Source organism: Petromyzon marinus, chromosome 67 (genome assembly GCF_048934315.1).
Source record: "Petromyzon marinus isolate PM22_M1 ecotype Great Lakes invasive population chromosome 67, UKy_Petmar_22M1.pri1.0, whole genome shotgun sequence".
NCBI classification, from domain to species: Eukaryota; Metazoa; Chordata; class Hyperoartia; order Petromyzontiformes; family Petromyzontidae; genus Petromyzon; species Petromyzon marinus.
The window spans coordinates 1248604-1260975 of record NC_133733.1 but is presented as its reverse complement, the minus strand read 5'-3'; the positions used below and the strand labels follow the sequence as shown (position 1 = coordinate 1260975).

Genomic DNA, 12372 nt, shown 5'->3' with positions numbered 1-12372 from the left:
GGACTTCACCACACCCACAAAGTCCCCACCACGTGGACTTCACCACGCCCACAAAGTCCCTCCAAGTGAACTTCACCAGGCCCACAAAGTCCCCTCCACGTGGACTTCACCACGCCCACAAAGTCCCCACCACGTGAACTTCACCACGCCCACAAAGTCCCCACCACGTGGACTTCACCACACCCACAAAGTCCCCACCACGTGGACTTCACCACGCCCACAAAGTCCCTCCAAGTGAACTTCACCACGCCCACAAAGTCCCCTCCACGTGGACTTCACCACGCCCACAAAGTCCCCTCCACGTGGACTTCACCACGCCCACAAAGTCTCCTCCACGTGGACTTCACCACGCCCACAAAGTCCCCACCACGTGGACTTCACGCCCACAAAGTCCCCCCAAGTGAACTTCGCCACGCCCACAAAGTCCCCACCACGTGGACTTCACCACACCCACAAAGTCCCCACCACGTGGACTTCACCACGCCCACAAAGTCCCCACCACGTGGACTTCACCACACCCACAAAGTCCCCCCAAGTGAACTTCACCACGCCCACAAAGTCCCCACCACGTGGACTTCACCACGCCCACAAAATCCCCACCACGTGGACTTCACCACGCCCACAAAGTCCCTCCAAGTGAACTTCACCAAGCCCACAAAGTCCCCTCCACGTGGACTTCGCCACGCCCACAAAGTCCCCACCACGTGGACTTCACCACACCCACAAAGTCCCCACCACGTGGACTTCACCACGCCCACAAAGTCCCTCCAAGTGAACTTCACCACGCCCACAAAGTCCCTCCAAGTGAACTTCACCACGCCCACAAAGTCCCCTCCACGTGGACTTCACCACGCCCACAAAGTCCCCTCCACGTGGACTTCACCACGCCCACAAAGTCCCCACCACGTGGACTTCACGCCCACAAAGTCCCCCCAAGTGAACTTCACCACGCCCACAAAGTCCCCACCACGTGGACTTCACCACACCCACAAAGTCCCCACCACGTGGACTTCACCACGCCCACAAAGTCCCTCCGAGTGAACTTCACCACGCCCACAAAGTCCCCTCCACGTGGACTTCACCACGCCCACAAAGTCCCCACCACGTGGACTTCACCACGCCCACAAAGTCCCCACCACATGGACTTCACCACGCCCACAAAGTCCCCTCCACATGGATTTCACCACACCCACAAAGTCCCTCCAAGTGAACTTCACCACGCCCACAAAGTCCCCACCACGTGAACTTCACCACACCCACAAAGTCCCCACCACGTGGACTTCACCACACCCACAAAGTCCCCACCACATGGACTTCACCACGCCCACAAAGTCCCTCCAAGTGAACTTCACTACGCCCACAAAGTCCCCTCCACGAGGACTTCACCACACCCACAAAGTCCCCTCCACGTAGACTTCACCACGCCCACAAAGTCCCCACCAAGTGGACTTCACCACGCCCACAAAGTCCCTCCAAGTGAACTTCACCACGCCCACAAAGTCCCTCCAAGTGAACTTCACCACGCCCACAAAGTCCCCTCCACGTGGACTTCACCACGCCCCACAAAGTCCCCTCCACGTGGACTTCACCACGCCCACAAAGTCCCCACCACGTGGACTTCACGCCCACAAAGTCCCCCCAAGTGAACTTCACCACGCCCACAAAGTCCCCACCACGTGGACTTCACCACACCCACAAAGTCCCCACCACGTGGACTTCACCACGCCCACAAAGTCCCTCCAAGTGAACTTCACCACGCCCACAAAGCCCCCTCCACGTGGACTTCACCACGCCCACAAAGTCCCCACCACGTGGACTTCACCACGCCCACAATGTCCCCACCACGTGGACTTCACCACACCCACAAAGTCCCCCCAAGTGAACTTCACCACGCCCACAAAGTCCCCACCACGTGGACTTCACCACGCCCACAAAATCCCCACCACGTGGACTTCACCACGCCCACAAAGTCCCTCCAAGTGAAATTCACCAAGCCCACAAAGTCCCCTCCACGTGGACTTCACCACACCCACAAAGTCCCTCCAAGTGAACTTCACCACGCCCACAAAGTCCCCACCACGTGAACTTCACCACGCCCACAAAGTCCCTCCAAGTGAACTTCACCACGCCCACAAAGTCCCTCCAAGTGAACTTCACCACGCCCACAAAGTCCCCTCCACGTGGACTTCACCACGCCCACAAAGTCCCCTCCACGTGGACTTCACCACGCCCACAAAGTCCCCACCACGTGGACTTCACGCCCACAAAGTCCCCCCAAGTGAACTTCACCACGCCCACAAAGTCCCCACCACGTGGACTTCACCACACCCACAAAGTCCCCACCACGTGGACTTCACCACGCCCACAAAGTCCCTCCAAGTGAACTTCACCACGCCCACAAAGTCCCCTCCACGTGGACTTCACCACGCCCACAAAGTCCCCTCCACGTGGACTTCACCACGCCCACAAAGTCCCCTCCACGTGGACTTCACCACGCCCACAAAGTCCCCACCACGTGGACTTCACGCCCACAAAGTCACCCCAAGTGAACTTCGCCACGCCCACAAAGTCCCCACCACGTGGACTTCACCACACCCACAAAGTCCCCACCACGTGGACTTCACCACGCCCACAAAGTCCCCACCACGTGGACTTCACCACACCCACAAAGTCCCCCCAAGTGAACTTCACCACGCCCACAAAGTCCCCACCACGTGGACTTCACCACGCCCACAAAATCCCCACCACGTGGACTTCACCACGCCCACAAAGTCCCTCCAAGTGAACTTCACCAAGCCCACAAAGTCCCCTCCACGTGGACTTCACCACACCCACAAAGTCCCTCCAAGTGAACTTCACCACGCCCACAAAGTCCCCACCACGTGAACTTCACCACGCCCACAAAGTCCCTCCAAGTGAACTTCACCACGCTCACAAAGTCCCCTCCACGTGGACTTCACCATGCCCACAAAGTCCCCTCCACGTGGACTTCACCACACCCACAAAGTCCCTCCAAGTGGACTTCACCACGCCCACAAAGTCCCCACCACGTGGACTTCACCACGCCCACAAAGTCCCCCCAAGTGAACTTCACCACGCCCACAAAGTCCCCACCACATGAACTTCACCACGCCCACAAAGTCCCCTCCACGTGGACTTCACCACGCCCACAAAGTCCCTCCAATTGAACTTCACCACGCCCACAAAGTCCCCACCACATGAACTTCACCACGCCCACAAAGTCCCCACCACGTGGGCTTCACCACACCCACAAAGTCCCCACCACGTGAACTTCACCACGCCCACAAAGTCCCCCCACGTGGACTTCACCACGCCCACAAAGTCCCCACCACGTGGACTTCACCACACCCACAAAGTCCCCCCCACGTGAACTTCACCACACCCACAAAGTCCCCTCCACATGGACTTCACCACGCCCACAAAGTCCCCTCCACGTGAACTTCACCACACCCACAAAGTCCCCCCAAGTGAACTTCACCACGCCCACAAAGTCCCCTCCACGTGAACTTCACCACACCCACAAAGTCCCCCCAAGTGAACTTCACCACGCTCACAAAGTCCCCTCCACGTGAACTTCACCACGCTCACAAAGTCCCCCCCACGTGGACTTCACCACGCCCACAAAGTCCCCACCACGTGGACTTCACCACACCCACAAAGTCCCCACCACGTGGACTTCACCACACCCACAAAGTCCCCACCACGTGGACTTCACCACACCCACAAAGTCCCCACCACATGGACTTCACCACGCCCACAAAGTCCCCTCCACATGGATTTCACCACACCCACAAAGTCCCTCCAAGTGAACTTCACCACGCCCACAAAGTCCCCACCACGTGAACTTCACCACACCCACAAAGTCCCCACCACGTGGACTTCACCACACCCACAAAGTCCCCACCACATGGACTTCACCACGCCCACAATGTCCCTCCAAGTGAACTTCACTACGCCCACAAAGTCCCCTCCACGAGGACTTCACCACACCCACAAAGTCCCCTCCACGTGGACTTCACCACGCCCACAAAGTCCCCACCAAGTGGACTTCACCACACCCACAAAGTCCCTCCAAGTGAACTTCACCACGCCCACAAAGTCCCTCCAAGTGAACTTCACCACGCCCACAAAGTCCCCTCCACGTGGACTTCACCACGCCCACAAAGTCCCCTCCACGTGGACTTCACCACGCCCACAAAGTCCCCACCACGTGGACTTCACGCCCACAAAGTCCCCCCAAGTGAACTTCACCACGCCCACAAAGTCCCCACCACGTGGACTTCACCACACCCACAAAGTCCCCACCACGTGGACTTCACCACACCCACAAAGTCCCCACCAAGTGGACTTCACCACGCCCACAAAGTCCCTCCAAGTGAACTTCACCACGCCCACAAAGTCCCTCCAAGTGAACTTCACCACGCCCACAAAGTCCCCTCCACGAGGACTTCACCACGCCCACAAAGTCCCCTCCACGTGGACTTCACCACGCCCACAAAGTCCCCACCACGTGGACTTCACGCCCACAAAGTCCCCTCAAGTGAACTTCACCACGCCCACAAAGTCCCCACCACGTGGACTTCACCACACCCACAAAGTCCCCACCACGTGGACTTCACCACGCCCACAAAGTCCCTCCAAGTGAACTTCACCACGCCCACAAAGTCCCCTCCACGTGGACTTCACCACGCCCACAAAGTCCCCACCACGTGGACTTCACCACGCCCACAAAGTCCCCACCATGTGGACTTCACCACACCCACAAAGTCCCTCCACGTGGACTTCACCACGCCCACAAAGTCCCACCAAGTGGACTTCACCACGCCCACAAAGTCCCCACCACGTGGACTTCACCACGCCCACAAAGTCCCCTCCACGTGGACTTCACCACGCCCAGAAAGTCCCCTCCACGTGGACTTCACTACGCCCACAAAGTCTCCTCCACGTGGACTTCACACACCCACAAAGTCCCCTCCACGTGGACTTCACCACGCCCACAAAGTCCCCACCACGTGAACTTCACCACGCCCACAAAGTCCCCTCCACGTGGACTTCACCACACCCACAAAGTCCCCTCCACGTGGACTTCACCACGCCCACAAAGTCCCCACCACGTGGACTTCACCACGCCCACAAAGTCCCCACCACGTGGACTTCACCACACCCACAAAGTCCCTCCACGTGGACTTCACCACGCCCACAAAGTCCCACCAAGTGGACTTCACCACGCCCACAAAGTCCCCACCACGTGGACTTCACCACGCCCACAAAGTCCCCTCCACGTGGACTTCACCACGCCCAGAAAGTCCCCTCCACGTGGACTTCACTACGCCCACAAAGTCTCCTCCACGTGGACTTCACCACACCCACAAAGTTCCCTCCACGTGGACTTCACCACGCCCACAAAGTCCCCACCACGTGAACTTCACCACGCCCACAAAGTCCCCTCCACGTGGACTTCACCACACCCACAAAGTCCCCTCCACGTGGACTTCACCACACCCACAAAGTCCCCTCCAAGTGAACTTCACCACGCCCACAAAGTCCCCTCCACGTGAACTTCACCGCACCACTCCTTGCCGAGGGCCGAGTCCACGGAGAGGGGGCGCCGCCGCGGTGGGCGAGGAGATGTCTTGCAACCTCGCCCGGTACGTTAGCCACCCGTAAGTCCCATTAGTCTCTCCGTCCATCCCGTTAGTCTCATTAGTCTCATCGTCCATCCCGCAAGTCCCATTAGTCTCATCGTCCATCCCGTTAGTCTCATCAGTCTCATCGTCCATCCCGTAAGTCCCATTAGTCTCATCGTCCATCCCGTTAGTCTCATCAGTCTCATCGTCCATCCCGTAAGTCTCCGTTAGTCTCATCGTCCATCCCGTTAGTCTAATCAGTCTCATCGTCCATCCCGTTAGTATCATCAGTTTCATCGTCCATCCCGTAAGTCTCATCAGTCTCATCGTCCATCCCGTAAGTCTCATCAGTCTCATCGTCCATCCCGTTAGTCTCATTAGTCTCATTAGTCTCATCGTCCATCCCGTTAGTCTCATCCACACAGTCAGTCTCATCCACTAAACGCTGCACCACCGCTCCCCACAAGACCGTACACACACACACACACTACAAAGTGTCCTAACCGCTGCACCACCGCTCCCCACACACTACACACACTACAAAGTGTGCTAACCGCTGCACCACCGCTCTCCACACACTACTCAAATTACAAAGTGTGCTAACCGCTGCACCACCGCTCCACATACACTACACACACTACAAAGTGTGCTAACCGCTGCACCACCGCTCCCCACACACTACACACACTACAAAGCGTGCTAACCGCTGCACCACCGCTCCCCACACACTACACACACTACAAAGCGCGGTAACCGCTGCACCACCATTCCCCACAAGACCGTACACACTACACACACACTACACACACTACAAAGCGCGCTAACCGCTGCACCACCGCTCCGCACACACTACACACACTACAAAGCGTGCTAACCGCTGCACCACCGCTCCCCACGTGACCGTACACACACACACGCCGCACACACCACAACACGCACGCGACGGATGAGTGCCGATGGTCAATCCGTGTTGTGTCCGAGTGGAGCGGGCGAGGCTTACCCTGCTGCACCAGCGTGGAGCGCAGCATGCCACTGCGAGACCAGATCTTGACGAGGCCATCCTCCCCGGCTGTGGGGAGACGTGTACACGTCAGTGAGCAAGCGTCGCTGCGGTGCACGCGCACGGGCGGAGGGGTGTACGGGTGCGCAGGCTCACGCAGAAGCTCGCAGAGGCTCGCGGGCCCAAGCAGAGAACCACAGACTCGCGCAGATACTCACACAGAGAACCACAGACTCACGCAGATACTCATGCAGAGAACCACAGACTCACACAGAGACCCACAGACTCACACAGAGACCCACACAGACTCACACAGAGACCCACAGACTCACACAGAGACCCACAGACTCACACAGAGACCCACAGACTCACACAGAGACCCACAGACTCACACAGAGACCCACACAGACTCACACAGAGACCCACAGACTCACACAGAGACCCACAGACTCACACAGAGCCCCACAGACTCACACAGAGACCCACACAGAGACCCACAGACTCACACAAAGACCCACAGACTCACACAGAGACCCACAGACTCACACAGAGACCCGCAGACTCACACAGAGACCCACAGACTCACACAGAGACCCACAGACTCACACAGAGACCCACAGACGCACACAGAGACCCACAGACTCACACAGAGACCCACAGACTCACACAGAGACTCACACAGAGACCCACAGACTCACACAGAGACCCGCAGACTCACACAGAGACCCACAGACTCACACAGAGACCCACAGACTCACACAGAGACCCACAGACTCACACAGAGACCCACAGACTCACACAGAGACCCACAGACTCACACAGAGACTCACACAGAGACCCACAGACTCACACAGAGACCCGCAGACTCACACAGAGACCCACAGACTCACACAGAGACCCACAGACTCACACAGAGACCTTCTCTGCCCTGTACGTTGCGCTGTCCCATGCTGCCCTTCTCACCGGTGGCGAGCGCGGTGCCGTCCCCGCTCCATCGTGCGGCCAGCACGGCTCCACGGTGAGCCTCCACGCTGCGCTCCACGCGGCCCACACGTGACACCAGGTGGAGACGTCCTGGGGGCACCACGCACACAGCTCCACAACCACCACCACCACTCACGTCCACCACCACCACGTTCACCACCACCACTCACGTTCATCACCACCACCACGTTCACCACCACCACGTTCACCACCACCACGCACGTCCACCACCACCACAACTACGCACCCAGCTCCGCCACCACTCACGTCCACCACCCACACACTCACCCTCTTCACCCCCACACTCACCCCCACACACTCACCCTCCTCACCCCCACACTCACCCCCACACACTCACCCTCCTCACCCCCACACTCACCCCCACACACTCACCCCCACACACTCACCCTCCTCACCCCCACACTCACCCCCACACACTCACCCACACACACTCACCCCACACACTCACCCACACACACTCACCCCAACACACTCACCCCAACACACTCACCCCCACACACTCACCCCACACTCACCCACACACTCACCCCCCACACACTCACCCCCACACACTCACCCCCACACACTCACCCCCACACACTCACCCCCACACACTCACCCCACACTCACCCACACACTCACCCCCACACACTCACCAACACACACCACTCACCCCCACACACTCACCCCCACACACTCACCCCCACACACTCACCCCCACACACTCACCCCCACACACTCACCCAACACACTCACCCCCACACACTCACCCCGCACACTCACCCCCACACACTCACCCCCACACTCACCCCCACACTCACCCCCACACACTCACCCCCACACACTCACCACCACACACTCACCACAACACACTCACCCACACACTCACCCCACACACTCACCACCCCACAAACTCACCCCCACACTCACCCCCACACACTCACCCCAACACATTCACCCCCACACACTCACCCACACACTCACCCCCAACACACTCACCCCCTACACACTCACCACCACACACACTCACCACCACACACTCACCCCAACACACTCACCACCCCCACACACTCACCCCCCCCAACACACTCACCCCCAACACACTCACCCTCAGCGCTAGCGATCACCACACACTCACCCCCAACACACTCACCACCCCACACACTCACCACCCCACACACTCACCCCAACACACTCACCACCCCACACACTCACCACCCCACACACTCACCCCAACACACTCACCATCCCCACACACTCACCACCCCACTCACCCCCAACACACTCACCCTCAGCGCTAGCGATCACCACACACTCACCCCCAACACACTCACCCCCACACACTCACCACCACACACTCACCCCCACACACTCACCACCACACACTCACCCCCAACACACTCACCCCCACACACTCACCCCAACACACTCACCCTCAGCGCTAGCGATCACCACACACTCACCCCCAACACACTCACCCCCACACACTCACCACCACACACTCACCACCACACACTCACCCCCACACACTCACCCCAACACACTCACCCTCAGCGCTAGCGATCACCACACACTCACCACCACACACTCACCCCCAACACACCCCCCCCAACACACACACCCCCCCCAACACACTCACCCCCAACACACTCACCCTCAGCGCTAGCGATCACCACACACTCACCACCACACACTCACCCCCAACACACCCCCCCCAACACACACACCCCCCCCAACACACTCACCCCCAACACACTCACCCTCAGCGCTAGCGATCACCAGCGCCTCCCCCTGCTGCTGCTGCTGCTTCTTGCCGCCGCCGCCGCCGGCCGCCCGCGGCTGGCAGTGCGCGTCAGTGGGGTGGCTCCCCTCCGGTAGCCCCCAGCGCAGGGGCTCGGGGTCCCCCCCGAGATCCCCGCGCTCCGGGGCCCCCGCGGCGCGCGGCCCCCGGCGCCAGCGCAGGGCGGCGCCGTCGTCGCCGCAGGAGAAGGCCTCGTCGCTAGACGGCAGCCAGGCGATGCAGCACGCCGGACCCACGTGTGCAGCGTCGTCAAGGGGGCCGGGTCCGTCGGCAACAACGTCGGCGTCGCGCGGCGTACCATCGCGGCGCTCCGCGAGGCGAGTCCACGATTGGGCGATAAGTAAGCGGCCACGGGTCGCCCGCAGAATTGCGCGCAGTCGCGCGCGCACAGAGTGCGCGACTTCCCGGAAGGCATCGACAGCTTCAGCGAGCGCGATGGCGATCACACGGCAACGCGGTTCGCAATTAGTGAGTACAGAATTTTTTTCACCTACGTGACTTTACCCAATAGAACCAAAGAGTATGGATCCTAGCAGTCACGAAAGCTTCAAATCTAGAAAAGTATTTGATCCCCTGCTGATTTTGTACGTTTGCCCGCTGACGAAGGAATGATCGGTCTATAATATTAATGGTAGGTTTATTTGAAGAGTGAGAGACAGAATAACAACAAGAAAAAATCCAGAAAAACGCATGTCAAAAATGTTGTGAATTGATTTTACATTTTCATGAGGGAAATAAGTATTTGACCCCCTCTCAATCGGAAAGATTTCTGGCTCCCAGGTGTCTTTTATACAGGTGACGAGCTGAGATCAGGAGCACACCTGTATAAAAGACACCCGTCCACAAAAGCAATCAATCAATCAGATTCCAAACTCTCCACCATGGCCAAGACCAAAGAGCTCTCCAAGGATGTCAGGGACAAGATTGTAGACCTACACAAGGCTGGAATGGGCTACAAGACCATTGCCAAGCAGCTTGGTGAGAAGGTGACAACAGTTGGTGCGATTATTCGCAAATGGAAGAAACACAAAAGAACTGTCAATCTCCCTCGGCCTGGGGCTCCATGCAAGATCTCACCTCGTGGAGTTGCAATGATTATGAAAACGGTGAGGAATCAGCCCAGAACTACACGGGAGGATCTTGTCAATGATCTCAAGGCAGCTGGGACCATAGTCACCAAGAAAACAATTGGTAACACACTACGCCGTGAAGGACTGAAATCCTGCAGCGCCCGCAAGGTCCCCCTGCTCAAGAAAGCACATATACATGCCCGTCTGAAGTTTGCCAATGAACATCTGAATGATTCAGAGGACAACTGGGTGAAAGTGTTGCGGTCAGATGACACCAAAATGGAGCTCTTTGGCATCAACTCAACTCGCCGTGTTTGGAGGAGGAGGAATGCTGCCTATGACCCCAAGAACACCATCCCCACCGTCAAACATGGAGGTGGAAACATTATGCTTTGGAAGTGTTTTTCTGCTAAGGGGAGAGGACAACTTCACCGCATCAAAGGGACGATGGACGGGGCCATGTACCGTCAAATATTGGGTGAGAACCTCCTTCCCTCAGCCAGGGCATTGAAAATGGGTCGTGGATGGGTATTCCAGCATGACAATGACCCAAAACACACGGCCAAGGCAACAAAGGAGTGGCTCAAGAAGAAGCACATTAAGGTCCTGGAGTGGCCTAGCCAGTCTCCAGACCTTAATCCCGTAGAAAATCTGTGGAGGTAGCTGATGGTTCGAGTTGCCAAACGTCAGCCTCGAAACCTTACTGACTTGGAGAAGATCTGCAAAGAGGAGTGGGACAAAATCCCTCCTGAGATGTGTGCAAACCTGGTGGCCAACTACAAGAAACGTCTGACCTCTGTGATTGCCAACAAGGGTTTTACCACCAAGTACTAAGTCATGTTTTGCAGAGGGGTCAAATACTTATTTCCCTCGTTAAAATGCAAATCAATTTATAACATTTTTGACATGCGTTTTTCTGGATTTTCTTGTTGTTATTGTCTCTCACTGTTCAAATAAACCTACCATTAACATTATAGACTGATCATTTCTTTGTCAGTGGGCAAACGTACAAAATCAGCAGGGGATCAAATACTTGTTTTCCCTCACTGTACTTACTAATAACTCCTCATCCTTTTTCATTGCCAGAGGGGCTGGCTCCCCCTACCTGAAAATCCTGGCTCCGCCATTGCTAACGAGGTGAATGAGACTAACGAGGTGAATGAGACTAACGAGGTGAATGAGACTAACGAGGTGAATGAGACTAACGGGGTGAATGAGACTAACGGGGTGAATGAGACTAACGACGTGAATGAGACTAACGAGGTGAGACTAACGAGGTGAATGAGACTAACGACGTGAATGAGACTAATGAGGTGAATGAGACTAACGACGTGAATGAGACTAACGGGGTGAATGAGACTAACGAGGTGAGACTAACGAGGTGAATGAGACTAACGGGGTGAATAAGACTAACGAGGTGAGACTAACGAGGTGAGTGAGACTAACGAGGTGAATGAGACTAACGAGGTGAATGAGACTAACGAGGTGATACTAACGAGGTGAGTGAGACTAACGAGGTAAACGAGACTAACGAGGTGAATGAGACTAACGAGGTGAGACTAACGAGGTGAATGAGACTAACGAGGTGAGACTAACGAGGTGAACGAGACTAACGAGGTGAGTGAGACTAACGAGGTGAATGAGACTAACGAGGTGAACGAGAATAACGAGGTGAATGAGACTAACGAGGTGAGACTAACGAGGTGAGTGAGACTAACGAGGAGAATGAGACTAACGAGGTGAATAAGACTAACGGGGTGAGACTAACGAGGTGAATGAGACTAACGAGGTGAATGAGACTAACGACGTGAATGAGACTAACGAGGTGAGACTAACGAGGTGAATGAGACTAACGAGGTGAATGAGACT

The 12372-nt window shown here is 56.8% G+C and overlaps 1 protein-coding gene across 1 annotated transcript in view; it reads right to left on the bottom strand.

Annotated features, from left to right (window-relative positions):
* Nucleotides 1–9933, bottom strand: part of IFT80 (intraflagellar transport 80) — a gene marked incomplete at its 5' end in the record, with an annotated part of 45541 nt that extends 35608 nt beyond the window's left edge. The window contains 3 exons of the mRNA XM_076054724.1: nucleotides 6649–6717; nucleotides 7612–7722; nucleotides 9393–9933. Of these exons, the coding sequence (XP_075910839.1) occupies nucleotides 6649–6717; nucleotides 7612–7722; nucleotides 9393–9933 (721 nt within the window). The remainder of the gene's footprint in view (nucleotides 1–6648; nucleotides 6718–7611; nucleotides 7723–9392) is intronic.
* Nucleotides 9934–12372: the final 2439 nt, after the last annotated feature.